Below are 18,359 nucleotides of genomic sequence, written 5' to 3' on the forward strand. Positions count from 1 at the left end.
ATGCAAGGTAAAATCATGAACACTTGTTGCTTAGAGACTAGCTTTCTTGTGATTCTGTGTGTGTGTGCTTGCATTCATGTGTGTGAGAGAGAGATTGTGAGAAAAGGACAAAAAAAGGAGCCGCTGGTTGTGCAGTAAAACACGGTATGCATAGCCGTTGCTAGGGAACCTTATGCTCCGTTTGTCTCACACCTTTTCAACAAGACAATGCGTCTGTCATCATGTGACCGGGGATATAATAAGCCAGTGGGCAAGCTTGCCGTTGGTTGAAACGGTTTGTGCTTTCAGAAAAAGTTTATAATTCACTTTCTAGCCTTTGTAACAGACTCTTAAGTTAAGGCATTATATCATTGTTTTTGTATTGTGTGTATTGGAGGTATGTGTGTGCATGTTCAAACCTGTGAATAATTGTGAACAGGTCTTCAGTGGTGTGTGTTGCAGGTGTGCTGGCCAACAAGTCATCATCTGTTTCCTCAGCGATGTGCAGTACCGTCTTCTCATTGGCTGCAGAGTCATCTGAACAATATAGACAAATCTTAATTAAACATCACATGAAAAGGTAGCTTCTGTAAATAACAAATTTATACGTCAACATAGGGATGCACGATAATATCAGCACATCATCGGTATCGGCAGATTTGGCGTTTAAAATGAATTAAAAAATAAAAAATATATAATATAATAATATAATATAATAAAAAAAATTTAACATCTACAAAACATCATAAGTTGAAGTACTTTTTTTTGCATAATGAATGAATATCACATACATTGAACAGCACTGTATTTCATGTCTCCATGTACTGGTGGGTCATCAAGATAAGAGGATGCATTACACATATGCATTAATTCCACTACAGAAGAGACTTGATGATCGCTGTACTTAGGTAGGAAAAAAAGTTGATATAGATGCGATATATCGATATCAATTAGCGGCTAAATGAGTTGTTATATATCGGCAAAAAATCCAATATCATGCATTTTACTTCAACATATCATATCTTTACAATTCTGCCGTCTTTGTTGTTGTTTGACAAAAGCCCACATTCATAGCACATGCGCTTGTGCCTTACAATTCAAGTAAATCTGACTCAGTTACAAACAGCTAATAATTAGATCATAAAGATAAATGTCATCCTCACTGTTACAAACAATGGGAACCAGTCTGTGTTTTGATTTGGTCCAATTTTAGAGCAATTGGGCTTTCCAGAGAAATATCTGGCAGAATCAGGAGGTTATGCATCAAACGCAGCAGGGAAGAATCCCAATCAAATGCAGCAGCTCTGACAGGCTTTCATTAATCACATGCGTCTAAAATGATGAGGAAAAAAATGGAGTTTCAAAGCTTCTGACTATGATCAAACAGTATTTATTAGCTAATATATGCACACAAACACTGCAGGCTGTTTTCTTGCACTGTTGGTCCATATACCTACGAAAAGCAATGCACCAGAATTTGTGTAAAACCTCATCATCATGAGCCAGTAACACACATAATTGGTAGGAATTACCAATGCTAGTTGTTTAGATATAACTTTGGTATGCTGATATGTTGAAACTGTGTATATAGTGAGGCTTCTTTCATTGTGAACGGCTTCTGAATACACAACCACACATTGGAAATTCTGATTAATGTGTAAGTGCACATATATATATATATATATATATATATATATATATATATATATATATATATATATATATATATATATATATATATATATATATATATATAAGACACTGCAACGTTACCGAAATTAACTCCCTACTAGTTAGCTGAGTCATGAAGAAACTGCATCTAAATATGTGGACATGACAGCTTTTTGAGGAAGGCTCTGGACAAATAAATTTGATTTCCTATGGTCTCATGAATTACTTGCATAATAAATACCTCACTAAATGTGTATTTTCATAGTTTTATCAATTTGACCCCAGCCCATAGCTGTTCATGTTTGTCTAATGCAACTACATTTAAATGAAAAATAAATGTTAACAGCTACCCATGCCAGTGACAAATGCAAGCTGTTAGATAGACTTTGGCTTAAATATGAACACAGTGAGTGTGTGGTTGGTTAGCTGCAAGGTGTGACTTAGTGGTTTAAAGTTTCTGTGGACTTTTTGATTCTTTTATTTCACTTTGAAATTGTGTTGCCACTGGACTCCATTTCAACTGCCACCCTCAGCAAATGACCCTTTTTTTTTTAAATCACCCTTCAAGCCTACAGGGTAAAATAATTTCTTTTTCAAAGTTAGACTTTCAAAGGGGTACTACTTTTTGATGTTCTTTTAAATGTTTTAAGTAAAGTTGGAGTTACAGTTTGGGGAATAGAGCTGAAGCATTCACTTCTAATATCTGTGACCCTTACATACCTGCCCCAATCCCAGTGCTGGCCATTTTCCCTCCTAGTTCTGTAAGAGAGGAATCCTGCAGAGATGATTGAAGTGATGACTCTTTTGAACTCTCCTCTTCTGACTTGTCATCCAAGTGGTTCTCGTCTTGATCTAGCATATCGGGAACACTAGGAGAACTGGGAAACTCCTCTGGTGGAAAGGCTCCTTCAGGAGACCGAAGACCCACTGGGCTGTCGGCCTGTGGGGTCTGACGTTCTGTGCTACCATTGGTGGAGGAGTGGACCGATGAGGGAAGAAGCAGGACATTCGGCTTCTTGGGGACTGGAGGTGGAACCTGGAAAGGAATGAGAAATTAAATACAGCTATAATTCTAACAATCGCTACCTCCAGTAACTGTATTGTTTTCAATTGATAACCTTAACCACAAGGGCGTGCCTAATAATAAAGCTTTTCCTGAGAGATGTCTTCCTACCTTGGGTTTCTTTTTGTCCGACAGCTCTGCCAGACACGAGATTGTCATCCTTGAGGGGAGCGTCTTACTCTTGTCCTGCAGCTCCGGGGTGTCCTGGTTACTGCAGGGAGAGGGAAGGGAGCCTCCTTCCCCGGAACCAAGACAGGTCTCTGAGTCGACGTCAAACTCAGGCTCCATTGCTGGGTCTTCCAGCAGAGGCTGGGGGTCCGGGAGAGGAGGCAGATCAAAGAGTGACTGGGAGTGGGGGAGAAATTGATGATCATAGGCAGTTTGTGGAACGGTGGTTGAATCTGGGAGAGTGGAGGGACTTGTTGTTTGTGGTGGAGGTTTTTTGGGTTTCGGTTTTTTCATGACCTTGTAGATGTTGCCCAGGGGTACAGGCCGGTCCACAGGTGAGGCAGGAGGTGAGTCAAGGGCTAGAGGGGAAGTGGAGGAGGGGGAAGGAGACTTGAGGAGGAGATTTAGGGGCCGTTTGGGCAACGGCGGCTTGACAGCGACAGGTGGTTTGGGTTTTGGTAGGGTGGGTGGCGGACTGGGATCCTCGCCTAGGTCTCGGTTATGCTGTTCTTCTTCTATGGTGTCAGACGCCCCATCAGGACAGTCCTCCAAGTCACCACGAGAAACAGAGCGAAGCCGAATAGTCTTGAGCTCATTCTGGGTGACCACAGGCAATGCCTGGGATGAGCTGGGACTGATTTTTCCCGGTTTTGCTGCTGTCGAGGTGTCAGAATGTCGTCTGCTGGCCTTTTGTTTTGGCTTGATTGATGACAGCTCCAGATGTGCATTTCCAGGCATCTCAAAGGACAATCTTGACCTTGCAGCTGGGTCCTTAGGCGATGGTAGCGACGACTTCCTTTCTGGGATCTTCGGACGCAACTTACAGCCCAATGTCCCAGCTGTCCCTGTTGTTCCTACTGTCCCCTGACCAAGTGGGACAGTTGGGGTGGGAGTCTCTGACTGGCTGGAATAGCCACTTGATGGGGACATAAGTCCTGGGGGTTTGAAGGGCGAGGATGCCTTAGTGTCAGTTTCCATGGAGAGCTGTGAGGGGGACGTGGCTCTGGAGGTGGAGGGCGAATCAAGCAGGGACTCCGAGCTGCCTCTGACTTTCATACATTCAATCACGGTGGTACCTGTTGCTGTGCTGGAGCCTGATAGAGACCTGGAGAAGAAAGGAGAAATGAAAAAAGCTCTTTACTTAAGAAACATCAAGAATACTTAAATAAGCATGTCACTGGTATAAAGAGAGTCCTCACAAAAAAACAGGCTGTCTCTGCAGTACAAAGATGCAAATACTTTTTGTGCTACATGACCAGAGAAAACAGAGAAAGAGGACACTTTTGGTCAAGAGGTAGAAAACCTACAACTACCAGAATGCATCACACCTTAACAGATGCTGGATTTTTCTGAGTGAAACAATGGTGGCTGGCAATTTCATATTATTGTTAAACGTGAGCTAAAACATGTTTCTGAAAAACAGAGTTTATCTGCTTGATCCCGTTTTTTTGGCTCCTATTTTACCTAAACAGGAAGCAGTATGGCGCTCACTTCCTGTTCACAATCTCTCGCTAAAGCAATAAACAGGGCATTTCAATATGTTTCTGGAAACATTTTAGGTGAGAACTGTATTCTCTTGTCCGTGCTGTTGGCGGCACGGGTGGCGGGTAATACGCAAATGCGGATGTGCAGCCTGTGGTTTGAGCAATAGCCCAAAAGCTGGCGAAACTCATCCAAGGGATGTAAAGAAGGTATACCCAGGCACTGGTTGGATGGAGGGAAATTTACCACAGTTCATTTGCACATACTACCCCCATTGTTTTGATTCAAAGTTGGTTGAAAATCGATGAAATATCGCTTTAACAGTCAATGCTTAATAATTTGAATAAGAGAACAAATAACCAGACAGGTAGAAAGTTTCTGGATTGAGCAAATAAGCCACTAAAATAAAGTCTACTTTAATTTCCTACCTGTAAGGGTCATTCTTCCACTCCCCCAGCTGCCAGTGAGTGGGGAAGGTCAGTTCTGTCTCTCCCTCCCTCTCTGGAGCCTGGACCTCTAGGCTGGGAGGTCCATCAGTGCCTCCATGACCCAGCTCCCGCTCAGCAACACTGGGTTTGGAGGAGCTGGGCAGGAGGAAATCAGGCTGGAAGTCTGGGAAGTGGTCCCTGGGGATGTGCAGGCTTTTTGGCCGGCCATCCCGGTAAAGAGCGCCTTCAAGGTGGATTCTCCCCTCAGCTTCACCGAGGTTCTTCATAAGAGAGACGCTCCTCACAGGAGGTGGCGGCTTGCGCTTTGATTTCTTGAGCGAGATGGATCGCGAGCGTAGGCGCAAACGGCCATCGGTGCTGTAGTCTGAAGCTGTGACAGAGATTGTGTCTGTGGTACTGGCACTGTCTTCAGAGCTCCCTCTTGGGTAGAGAAGGGCGTAGTTCTCACCCAAACCCAGGAAGTTGTGATGCTGATGTTGGTGGTCTGTTATTGTCATGGCATTTCCGTTCCCTGTAGACAGGACGTTCCCGTCTGGTTGGTCTAAACCACCTTCTGTAAAGCAAAAGGAACCAGAATCCGTGGGTGTAGAAAGCGAACGCTCCCGGAACTTGAAAGCGTTTGCTGCTGCTATGGAACGTGCCGACCTCTCCCGCCCTCTCCCGGACTCCCCTACACCCCCTCCACCTCCTCCTCTCCCTCCGTCTGCTGGAGCCCCTTCCGTCTCGCTCCGTTGCCCCATCATCGCTGTTGCCAGTGAAATCCCTGGCATGTTATTCCCTCCTCTCCCAGAAGGGTTCGTCACAGACGTGAATGAACTGGAATGTGAGCTCACTGATTGTCCCGAATTCACCAACATCACCCCGTCCTGCGCCCCTCCTCCTGCATTACCGATGATGGTGTGCTGTTTGGGTGGGACCGCTGGGCCTTTATTCGTGCTGTATTTGTAAGGCTCGTTCCACGCTCCGGGAGAAAAAGTGGAGCCCTTAGGTCCGTTCCAGGATGCGGAGGGTGTGTTTGAGCACAGTAGCCCAGAGTGGTCCATAGTCCCTGGGTGAAGTTGGTCCGGGACACGCTGCTCCAAAGTGTTAACTGTAGAGGAGAGAAGAAAGAGGGAGAAAGATTTCATCTAAACTGAAACAAACAAACTCAACTGCCCACAATCCTATGCAGAAAAAAAACACTTTACAGCTTCTACAGTTGCCACAAATACTTTTGTACTTGGTGCTATGTGACCAGAGATAGTTGATCAATGCTGCCTACCTTTACAGTTTGATCAGAGTTTGGTTTGAGTTTGAGCAAGAGAGAAAGAGGGGCTGGATTCTATCTTGTTTCGTTTATATTATCTATGTGTCAGTGGTGTGAAAATACAATCTGTAGTTCAAGCAATAGGCCTAAAACAGGCAAAAATCTGGCTGAAATGAGCAGGGAGATCTAGCTGAACGGAGGGAAGTTAACCACAGTTCATTTACACATAGTACCCACACTGTTATGACACAAAGCTGGTTGAAAATCAGTAAAGTATCCATTTGAGTGTTTGAAAAGCTCTGCAGTGAATCAGGATTCAATAAAGGGTATAAAATGTTTAGACTCGGTCATGGGCATTGATCAAATGACAGAAATATTGCAGGTCAAGTTAATCTTTATTCTTAACAAAACGACCAATTGAAATCCATTTCTTTAACATGCTAAGTTTAGATGTTCTGCTTTCTCTCTTCTGTCTGCAATTAAGGCCTGATTCAGGTTAACCTGTTTACATTAACCCATCATACACTGCGATTGAGTATCCCTGTTGCACTGAATAAACCAATTAGGCACGAAAAGATCCTGGCTGCCGACCATCTTTCAATGAGCAAAACAGATTAACCCAAGATTAATCTGTCTTTGTAAAATTCAGAATTTGGTGGGTAAAATGCAGAAAGAAAATAATTAAGAACACAGAATAATGCCAAGTAGGAAAATAAACATGCTAAGATTGATCTAACAATGCTACTTTTATTAGATGTGATACAAAAACATAAAAGTGCTGGTAAAATGATTAATGTATTGTAAAAGAAAAAAATTATCTTTGATCTTTTCACCTTTAATTCACTAAAAACTTGATTTAAACATACAGGAAATTACTGTCATGGTCTCACTTCTGCCCTCTTCAAAGGTATTAGAGGAAAAGGGAAATGTTTTTGCAGCTCTGTCAATCACATTTCTGCAAACACATTGTGCAATAAAATAGGGGGCATGTAAGGTATCTAACAATGCAAAAATACTTTAAGCTGTGATTTGTGGTTAATGAGTAGAGATATTTCATTTATCAGTAATCTGTTTCTTTCTCTATTTTGTGTGTGCAGTAATGAGATCTGCACCTCGGGAACACAAGAACGAAGAAAAAACATCGGAGGAGGGTAAGAGCTTTCCCTAATGGTGTCACACACCCACCTGCAGGTAAGGTTGTGTCGAGGTCAGAGTGTGTCTTCCTCAGGGGGAGGTTCTGGTGGAGGGTGTCCGTGACAGGCTCCAGGGAGCGGGGCTGGTGGGGGAAGGTGTCCCCTGGAGAGGGGGATGGGGACGGGGAGTGCTGGAGGAGGTCGACACCGTGGAATTTCCCTCCTCTCCCCTCACCTGAAAGAGAAACAGGGGGGTCAGTGAGAAGAAGAGGAGCGTTATCTTACTCGACACACGGTAAATCAAATCAAACACTAAATCCAATCATGTTGTTGACATGGCAATAAAGTATTAGATTATGACTCTGGAGAGATAGAGATGTGTGGAGAAGAATTTGATTCTGTGGGATTCACCTGATTTAAAGTCATTCTTAAAAGGCTACAGTGTTTTCATCTGACTTCTTTTAAGGTGGTAGAGACAGATATGGTTTAGTGTTTTATTAAACTCTATCCACTTGGCTTGTTTCTGCCAGGTTAACCTTTTGAAACCCAAACAAATTGGCTTTTCTTTTAAATGCAAGGGAAGGAGGCAAAGAGAAAATCAAAAAAGAAATGATGCAAAGAAAAAAAAACAATAAATTTGTAAAAATGAAAAAAAAAAAGATTACAAGAAGTTTTTTTTTTACTTTAAAACACAAGGAAATGAACTGGAGTGCTAAAAAATTATAACAATTTTCTGTGCCATTATCTAAAATAAATTATTATGGGTATTATAAATAAAGTTGTAGTTATAATAATTTCCCCTTGCTTAAAAAAAACCTACCAGTGTCTTGCAATTTGTGGAACATTGCATAGCAAGTTGCTCATTACCTTTTTTTTCCCAGGTTTCTGAAAGAAATCAAACCAATTTGCTCAGAGTTCAAAGGTTAAATACTTGTGAAAGGTGTCTGAAAGCAGCACAAGAACTGTGATGCCTCAGGTTTCAGAGGGTTAAAGGGCTTTTTTTGCAAAAGATGGACCAAGAAGGACACAAAGTGTAGAAACTGCTTTTAAGTAACTTGCAGTAAAGTGGCTTAAACATTTTGATGTTTGTTAAAAATGCACATTGAGAGCCAGAGGTGAGGGACTCAAGGTACAAATTTGGGGACTTACGACTTGCTTGACTAACACTGATAAAAGACTTAACCTGATTTTCACTTGGTATTCATTAGACCCGAGAAAGATGACTTAGAAATGGCTTGAGTTTTTTTTTATTGATTATACGCTTTTTTTAAAAGATATCAAAAAGTTATGTTTCATTTTTGAAACATTGGGTGATATCCAGCGCAATGTGCACAAACTTGGCAACCCACTAGTACACGGCAGACCTGCTGAGGCCAACACACGAGGCAGCTATGATGGAGGAGGCTCGTCCAAAAGTAATTGTATTCAAGGATTATGTTCTTGATGGTGGTAGTAAGAAGAGAACAATGGTATACAAAGTCTGCAGCTCAAAAATCATCAACATCCCGCTGCATCCGTCATTACAAACCCGCAAAGAAAGGCACAGCAAACTTATTAGCTGATCAAACGTTTGCTAGAAAGCTATCATTTGACCTGATCATCAGAATTTCATATGACTTGACTTGTGACTTGCATGACCTGAGCAATGACTTGACCTCAAGGTTAAGACTTTAGACCTGCTTGTGACTTGTGTGTGACTTACTCCCACCTCTGAAAGTAAAAGCAGCCTCAAAAGATTAAGAAATATCTTTGCACAGCCTAAAACAGGACATTGGTTGCAGCTGCATGAGCTGTAATATTTATTTCTGCAAGAAAATGATGAGTAACAGCTTTTCTCCCACATATAATATTAAAATCCAGCATTATGTACATTTCCATAGCACTGGTGCTACTAGTGTTATAACATAGTCATGTCGTGCGCACCAATTTACTGCTTTTTCTTTAGACATAGGTTTCATAGAATAATATTTACAATCACTTCCACTTTACTATTTTTCAATTGCTATGGGATCTATGGGATAAAGGATTTATCAGGATGCATGTGAAAACTTTGCCTCCTCACTGTTTCAATAAGGAGTCTCAAATTACCAGAAGACCACTGGCCAAGTTGTTCTCACAAAATATGTAATAAAGACTCAATTCCATTGCTCAAATTTACTCACACATATATATGCAGGTAAAACTTTTGAATGGGTTTTGGTTAGATGCATGAAATAAGGGCTGTGGTTAACACAAGCCTATGGGATGTTTCCATTGGATTTTGGATCGACACCACTTTCAGGGGTTTTGAAGTGTAAAGGAAATCACCAGAAGTAAAAAGCTAATGTTTGTCTATTGAGGAACTACACCAGTGTTGCATGAGTTCAACGTTACCACCACAACAAGGCTGTAAAGCCGTGTTTGACGTGATGACACTGAGGTCTCACTTACACATTTGGCAGCAGCCACCTTTTTTAAGACACATAAAATCTTCAAAATTCAAGAGTCAGGTATTTACTTCGGTATTTTATGTAATATGTGAAAGTCTCTTAGGCTTTTTCATGATAGTAGAGTCAGCCTGCAAATAAACGCCATCCCTGCTGCACTCTGTTTAACTGACATTACGCTTCTGGATTTCCTGTCACACTATTGATGTGCTCAAAGTTTAAATCAACAAGTTTGTGTCAACTGACAAGCAGAACAAGTACAGGAGATGACGGTGAGTGCATTAAACTGATGTGACATGCTCGAACAGCCACACTTTCTTCTTTTCTGCCACCATAAACCTTCATGTTTATGTTCTACATTTTCCGCAGTCAGTTTTTAATCCAAAGTGATTTACAGCAGATGCTGCTGAGAAACCTGCTGTTCTGTTGTACTTCTTGTCCTTCTCATGTCTTGTCTGAGCAGACAGTAATCCAATGAGTCATCGCAGGCAGCAGGTACCCACTTGATTACCTCAATGACATGCAGTGCAGTCTCTCACCCGGCTGCATAATTCACTCGGGCTTCTATTAAGCCATCAGGCTTGTTTTATAGTGACAGTCATATCGGATGCAGTCTGCTGTTAAAATTTATCTCCTACTACAAAACCATGTCAATCGGTGAAGTTTTGTTTACCTCGGTGAGAAGGCTTGAAACGCACACACAAAATCAATGAGGCCAAACAGAGAATGAATCGAATTAAGTTGAATCGATACAAAAGTGTACTATGCCGCAGACAGTGCCAAAACAAGTTAACGGAACAATACAGTATTTGTTGTACAACCAATAATGAGTGTCAGAAAGCTCTCAAAATACAGACTCCTGCCTTTTATTTCTTTATGAATCAAGCACTATGTTGTCAAAGTCAACAGCTGGTTGTTTTTCAAACTGTAAACAAACATGACGCTGAACGGAAAACCAATTACAAAGTTTAGGAAACAGTCTGTGGCTCCATCTTTTCACCTCCTTCACATTCACCATCTCCTCTACCTTTCTGTCTACCTGTCTTCTCTGTCTTCTTGTTGCCTCTCAAGGGCTTTGCAGTCACACATGACTCCACCCCGCCCTCCTTCCATTTTGTTTCTGCTCGTGTCCCCATTGCAGCGCCGGGTATGAATTATACATCCAAGCATTGAACAACACAGAGTTACAAATATTTGAGCTATCTGAGAGACCAAAGAGCAAGCTAATAGCAGAAAGACTCTACATGAGAATATTCCAGCAACAAAACATTTGCAGAAAACAAAACTAATTCTGTTGAAGTGACACAGTTTTTACACTAATTTCCAGAACAAAGCCCAGAGACACAAAGTTTAAGAAACAAAATGTGGAGTTTTGTTAAAGAGCAAAGCTCATCGCATCTTGTTGTGCTGTTGTTCATCCAGCTTTCAGACCAAATCTGGCATTTTTTCAACCTCTGACCACACCCTCCTTAGTTATGTAACAGTGGGTTTGCCTTTTGCAGCCAATAAAAAACATCTGTGGTGACATCAGATGTATTAGCCCTCCATTATTTAGGTTTTAAGGTAACTTAAAAGTACTTACTTTTATTAAATATTAAGTCAGAAATGTAACCAGCAACAACTTGCAATTTAAGGTGAGAAACGAGTTACATTCAAATGACCTTAACTTTACACAGTTCTGTTGAGGACTGAATACTATAGAAACTGATCATAATATTTGATTATCTGTAGTAAAAGTGTGATACTGATACACCCCTAACTGCATTATAATTAATAAAAAAGGATAATGAGTTTCATATGATAACAGACTAAAAAGGGGTACAGTTAAAACAGAGAGATTTTGAGGATGTTAACCATTCACCCAAAATGCTTCTTCATGACCACTTATCCCTGTGAGGTGTAAAAATTCTTGTGGAAGAAAGTCCTCGATCAAGACCTTGATCAAGTGATTTAGTAGTTGCCAAGTAACCATGGCTCTAGTGATTTTCTGAGTTAAATTTGGCTGAAAAGTGAAAGTCACGTGTTTGTATGGCTATTGTTTCAACAGCATTTCGCTGACTGTATTTCTACATGTCGTTTAGACCTGCTTAATGATAATGCCGTAACCGAAATGTCTGGAAAAAAGCCTGGTTTTAGACATCATGAAGCTTTTTGACCTTCAAATCAGCAATTTAATAATCAGTGAGGAGTATCTTGACACTCCAACAGGTGATAAGTTTTTGCACAAAATTAATTTTGGAAGCCAGAAATTTAATTTCCTGGCTAGATAATCATTACATTACTGATTTAATTGAAACTCATGAACCACAGCAGCTGGATCACAGTCATTGTATGTTATCAGAGAGAAGAAAGTCCTCGGTGTAAAATAAAGGGATCTTTTTACCTTTTTGTGTGATATACTCAATGACTACCTGTCTCTTTTTCCACCTGTCCTTTTATCTCTGCCGCAGTCTATTTGCTTCATTCATTCATACGGCCGATTCTGGCAATCTGTCTGTGTAGCTCACTGAGTGTCATTCAGCGGTTGCTTCCCTCTGTGCATGAATAAATAAGAGTGTTTGTGCTGGAACATCTACGACCATCCAGCAGAGACTAAACTATGACTCAGTCATTGAGCGGGTACTAAATATGACTTCTTGTCTAGCTGTCATGCATTCACCCACTTCCCACTGGACCGTCAGCCTCTTTAATCCTGATTTCATTCAAGCAAAGTGACAATTTGGCAGCCTGCAGTCTTCATGCAGCAAACACGTATGTGCATTACAGTTACATCTACAGCCCGTCTTTCTTTCAGAGCGCCGACCTCATCCTCAATCGGCCTCGTCTCTGATCCAGCTTCCATTCGGGAGTCTTTGTGTTGCTCCTGCAGCCATAAATAATAGACACTGTTTCAACTATCAGCAGCCCTCACCAGAGAGACAAGACGATGATTCATTCATCATAATGTCTCTTCAGTATGGCCCTGGCTTCACTGCTCTCCTGCCTGCTGTGAGTGTGGATGTGATTAGAGATCCTGTCCTGGAGCACAGATGTTACAGGTTTCAGCCCGGTTATTGTGGCCAAAGATCCCGTTACACATCTTTACAAACTGTTCTTGATTTCCCATCAAAATGACTTTCATCACGTTGTTAAAGTCCACACGAAACGGCACATTGAGAGTATCTAACTTGAGGATCGTATTTTTTGGGGAAACAAGATAGGCAGGATATAACATTGGGAGGACGATTTGATCGTAGTAGTGTGAGGCCCTGACGGTGTACATAACCTGGGCCAGTCACAGGTACAAAACTGGTTGGTACTAGCTTATGTAAGCACAACAGTGTAGGTTTCGCCCCACCTTTGGCGAGAACACATATACTTAATTTTTCCACATATCTATAATAGAATGCATAATTATTCTGCATCTATTCTACTTTGCATAGAAATAATTTCATCAGCTGCTCTTTCTGAGGTCAACAATAAACTGCCGGCCTTAAGGGTCCAGTGTGCAAAATTAAGAGGGATATATTGGCAGAAATGCTACATATATAATATTCATTAGTTTATTATCACCTGAAAATAAGAATTACTGTGTTTTTGTTACCTGACAATGAGCCGTATATATCTACAGAAAGAGCAAGTCCTCGCCCACCGAGTCCGCTATGTTGTTTTACAGCAGCCCAGAGAGGACAAATCAAACAATGGCTCTAGATAAAGGTATTCACTCTCACATTTTTGCTTTTTCACGTTGGTCACTGTAGTTCTACACACTTGTCCCATGGGAGAAGTTGAAGCTCTGCCACCTAAGCTCTAGATGCTACTAAACCCTACACACTAGACCTTTGAATTTTAAGCCAGCATGCAAAGGAAAGTCCTAAACGTACCCAAAACCATGAACATTTACTATTCTGTAAATGCTGATAAAGGTCATCTAATACAGCTGAAAGCTGCAGAGGAAGTGTTTCAACAAACCTCCATAAAACTACAAGCAGGGGACATGATGGTGTCATCTCAGAAAGTGGTGACAAACATACTTAAGTATGTACGTAGTAATCAGTATGTAAATTTATTTTCTATTTTGGAGTCACAGTGCAGTTAAGTGCATGCAGTCTCATTAACACCTGCTCAAAATAAAAATATTTTGCTCTTAGTTCGAGCTGGCTGAAATAAGATAAGCATTCAAACTGTTGCCTGGTGAGGGATTCTTGTCCCAGAGGATCACAATGTGGAGCCGATAGGATTTGCAGCAGTTGTGAAAAGTTCCGCCCCCTGTCAGATTCCTGCTGGACGAAGGCGTTCCAGGTAAACTGAGAGGATTACAGCGTCTGCTGCTCGACAGCATGAATGCCTGTCTGTGTTTCTGCTAAACTCCACATTCACAAGCTACCATCTCAACGTCTCTCTGCACACTACATTCAGAAATACATTTACAAAATGCCCGTTTTATAGTTTAACATTCTTTTATCTTTTTGCCACAACATATATAAGCTGGTAACCATCTGTGAACTTCATTATTTTCTGTTTTTGTAGGATATCAGGAACGACTGGAGCCAGATTTTCAATTAAAACTGTATCTTGGTCAGGTTTTGCAAAAATGTCCAAGCTGTCTCACTGTTGTTTGTTTTTATTATGGAAAGCAGATAGCTAAGTGTATTTCCTTTCCTTTCTGCTTGTCCTTGCAATGTCACAAGCTGCTTATGTTTCAGTTTACAACTCTAAAGTGCGACATTCATAAGAAACCCACATGGAGACATAATCCCCATGTCTTCCTGCAGTTTTATCATGCACAGGTTCACCTTTATAGCATCACAAAAATCAACAGATGGTCTTAAAAAATGGAATTGACGCCTAGGGTGCTAAAATTTGATAAATAAAATACAAAAATAATGGCGCAAACCAATGTGTCTCTACACCAAATAGACACTACTTGGAAAATGTTCCCCAAAATAACTTAAATGACCCTAAAATCAGATATTAGGGACATTATAAATTAACCTAAATCAACATATATTGATAGGATGTCTTACCCCTGTCAGTATGTCTGTCTGCCTGTTCTGCATTCACATCTTCACTGCCTACAGTGCTTCAGTCATTCATGAAAATTGCCGGAGCGAGAAGAGCAGGAACGAAGAGAGACGGAGTGCAAGAGGAAGAGGAAAGAAAGTGGGAGGTGGGCTCTGTGACAAAATGTTCTCTCATTATCCTTCATTCATTATTCTTTCATCCCGCATCCCTCCGTCTTTCTCTTCTCTCACTCTGTCTGTCCTCGAGCTGCATTTTTCTCTCTTCACCTCTCTACTCCTGCTCCCTTCTTCTTCCCTTTGGCGTCATTTTCACTCACTTCCTCTCTTTTTCTTTCACTACTGTTTCTTTTTAGGGAGGAGAGAGGAAGAGTGGCGAGTTGCCATGGCAACAGCAAGCTGGCTGCAAAGCTACCTGTTCGTTGGTTTACAGAGAAAGAGAGACAGAGGAGTAAGAGACTGGGTGTCACGGTAACGAGCACGAGAAATCCGGTGATACTGTAAATTATTTGTGTTATTGTCAACAAAGCACAACAATGAATTGATCCTGCTAACAAGTATTGACTGTGTAACCGAAGCCTGAAAGAGCTTTATTCCTTTGTGCCATAGACTTTCATTGTTGTCCAAAATCATTGAGCCACACTGTTGCACTGACTGACACATTATTTCATTACCACGAACACACACTCTGCAGTTTATTTACACACACTCCATCGTGCTGCTGTAAATACCACAGACTGTTTAAATAATGGACGAGTGACATCATTTATATGGACTCATAATTTGAAGCCACCAGTTTAGTGTTTTAGCTGTCACCATTTTGGATTTTTAAGACCATATTGTAACTCACTCACTCAGGTCCTGTTGTAGAGCCACTATAAAGTCCGTCCTTTATATCGCCTTTGCATTTTTAAACAGAACCAAACAACAACGGCATCATCCCGCTACAGTGTGTGATTTTAGACAGCAGGTGTCTTTTTTTATTTCTGATTGTGATGTTATGTTGTATTGTAGTTTCTTTTTTGTACAGAACACTGTAACCTATGTTTAGAAAGGTGCTATATAAATAAAGTTTTACTTACTTACTTGCATGGGTGTCTATGGGGATTTACTCTGTTTTGGAGCCAGCCTCAAGTGGCCATGTTGGGAACTGCAGTTTTTGGCACTTTGGCTGCTTGGAAATTACGCACTGAACGTGTATAAATCCTCAGCTGGAAATAGTCCCGCACAGATATACTTTGTACTCCTGTTTGAGTAATGTCTGCTAAAAACTACAGCGCCCAGCTGTTGCAAGAAGTCGCTGACCTATTTTTAAAGATTTACGCCTCAGTAGGAGCCAATGGGCTTGCGGCTGAGAGCCACAGACAGGTTGGAAACGTTGGAAAGAATTTAAAAGTGGACAAACCCATATTTATCTTTTCAGGGGATTTGTTGACAATAAGAAAAATAGTGAATAAAAATCTTATCCTCAAAGTACTCCTCTCTCTCTCTCCCGTCTTCTCTGTCCGCTCCCTTTTTTCTCTCTGTTTCTGTCTTTCTCCCAGAAGGAAGTGAATACCCACCAAGTACAACGCCACAGGCATGCATCATTATACCTGACCTTCTACTCTACTACACAGTAGGTAAGGAGCGGGAGACAGAAAGGGAGAGAGAGAGAGCAGGAGGAGGAGAGAAAGAGATATTTAACTATAGACGCATATGCACGAGACAGAGGGGAGAGGCTCCCAGTGACGAAGCAGTTGCTATGCCAAAAACCAGGAGGACACACGCACACATGCACACAAAATAAACAAGGCTCAGATTAGACGAGTGGAAGCAGGAGTGTCAGAACGATGCTGCCGAGGATGACCGCAGCATACTAACAGCTCTGACAGCACACGAACACGTGCGCGGACACACACACGCACACACATATACACAAAGCAAAGCTGACTGCCAGAGATGAGCGAGGGTGATAGTGAATGTTATCATGAGAAGAAAATGTTCCTGACGTCAAATCTTGTTTCTGCGGCGTTTTCACCCTTAAAGCTCAAATTTGTGTCAAATGGGAATTTGTGTGTGTGTGTCTGTATGTGCATGAGTGTGTGTGAAAGTGCTGCGTGTCTACATCATCCACTGCAACCTGCGAGTTATGGCTTCTGGCATGAATACGCAAACTGTTTAAGCAATGAGGTTACAATTTGTTGAAACTTTCTTACTGAAAGACTGAATTTCTTGACATTCTGTGCGTATGCTCCCTTTTTTTTCTTTTTTAGGGACTGTTTGCTATTTATTAGAGGGGAGGGAGTGGTGAAAAATGGGGGAGGCACCTCAGATATTTTTTTAAGCTCTGGGGAGTTATGTTTTTTGATTTTGCTTAAATGGTTGTATTTTGAATGTGCAGGCTCATGCAGTTACAAAAACAGTTATAGTTTCAAAACAAAATTATTTACATTAAATCATTTTAAACTATATTATTCTATGTGTATTGCTATAATGTAACATTTGACAGTTGAAGGTGCCCTCTAATAGGCTAAATACAGACAGACTGTGGAGCTAATTGCAAACTCAGTTCATAGTCTCTGATTGGCCTCACCTGAGTAGGCGTAATCTAAGTTTTCACATTTTCTTTGTTCTGTTATTCAATCTGATGAAGGACCCAAACATTGTTCACTTAGTAAAGTTTGTTGCAAGTAATTGGACAATAGTTGTATTTATTGTAAATACCCTCAGAACCCCCAAATCTAAGTGGGTTTTAAAGGCATGGTTTCTTTCAAAATCTCAAAATCATACCATTTATCACAGCCAGAAACTGTGAAATATGAAAATTTATAGTGGAGGGATTGGCATGATAGCTGAGTTTCTAATATTGCAAACTAGCACCAGGGGACAGTCAATGCATTTATGTGATCCAATTACATTTAGGAATGTGGCTGATAAGGTAATGTGCACCGACTGCAACAGGAGAAGAGGCTTTAATTCCAAATTACAAGCAACTAGAAGAAGTGCACAGCCTGGTGAATACATTTATGAAGCAGAGTATTTACTGAGTTTAATTGTAAATTACATACATTCATATAGTTCTAAATAATCTGTCGTGTTTTCGACTACAACCATGCAGTGATCACAGCAAGTCAGTCAAATCATACCAACCTTCAAAAGAGACTAAAATTCACATTTAGCTTTTTCCTTTAGTCTAATTTCCCAAGACTCTCACTTTTGCAACTGTCACAGGAAGAACCAGCTCCCTTGAGAACAATACAAAACGTGTGAATCAAATTCTGCTCTGAGGCCTTATGTGTGTAGAACAAAGTCAGAAATGTTTTTTCATTCTTTTAATACAAAATGAAAACGACATGAAAACAAAAAGGAATTGCCCCCTGCAGCAGCTGTTTGCACATTACACTGTATTTTCAAGTCAGACATCCAGCGCCTGCTAACATCTGCCAAAACTCTGATTCACTTCCAATACGATCTTATCTTGGGGGCTAATCTATTTAATTTTAAATGATTTGTCAGAGAACTTTCATATTGAGGCCATAAATTCTAATAAGACAAAGTAATGCTTGAAGGCATTTGGCTGTGGCCAACACACTGCCAAGAAGAGGCTCACCTTCCCCCCGACAGCCCACAGTAATTCACCTCAATCCAACCTTTTTTCAGTTTCCCTCCCACTCACTCTCGGATTACCATGTGACCTTTTGAAAGAGGCTGTAACTAATAGATTTTCATTATTAGTTGTTCTATTTATTATTTCTGACTT

General features: G+C 41.0%; 1 protein-coding gene across 5 annotated transcripts in view; it reads right to left on the minus strand.

Moving 5' to 3' along the window:
• Positions 1-18,359, minus strand: part of nhsl2 (NHS-like 2) — a 160,623-nt gene that overhangs the window by 8,913 nt on the left and 133,351 nt on the right. For all 5 annotated transcript variants that reach the window (XM_088073943.1, XM_088073945.1, XM_088073944.1 and 2 more), the window contains exons 5-9: positions 7,244-7,426; positions 4,792-5,902; positions 2,825-3,986; positions 2,371-2,686; positions 399-516 (exon numbers count right to left, since the gene is read on the minus strand). In XM_088073943.1, coding sequence (XP_087930069.1) covers positions 399-516; positions 2,371-2,686; positions 2,825-3,986; positions 4,792-5,902; positions 7,244-7,426 — 2,890 coding nt within the window. The remainder of the gene's footprint in view (positions 1-398; positions 517-2,370; positions 2,687-2,824; positions 3,987-4,791; positions 5,903-7,243; positions 7,427-18,359) is intronic.

This window comes from Plectropomus leopardus, chromosome 23 (genome assembly GCF_026936395.1).
Source record: "Plectropomus leopardus strain MGB_pleo_1.0 chromosome 23, ASM2693639v1, whole genome shotgun sequence".
In the NCBI taxonomy this organism is placed as follows: Eukaryota; Metazoa; Chordata; class Actinopteri; order Perciformes; family Serranidae; genus Plectropomus; species Plectropomus leopardus.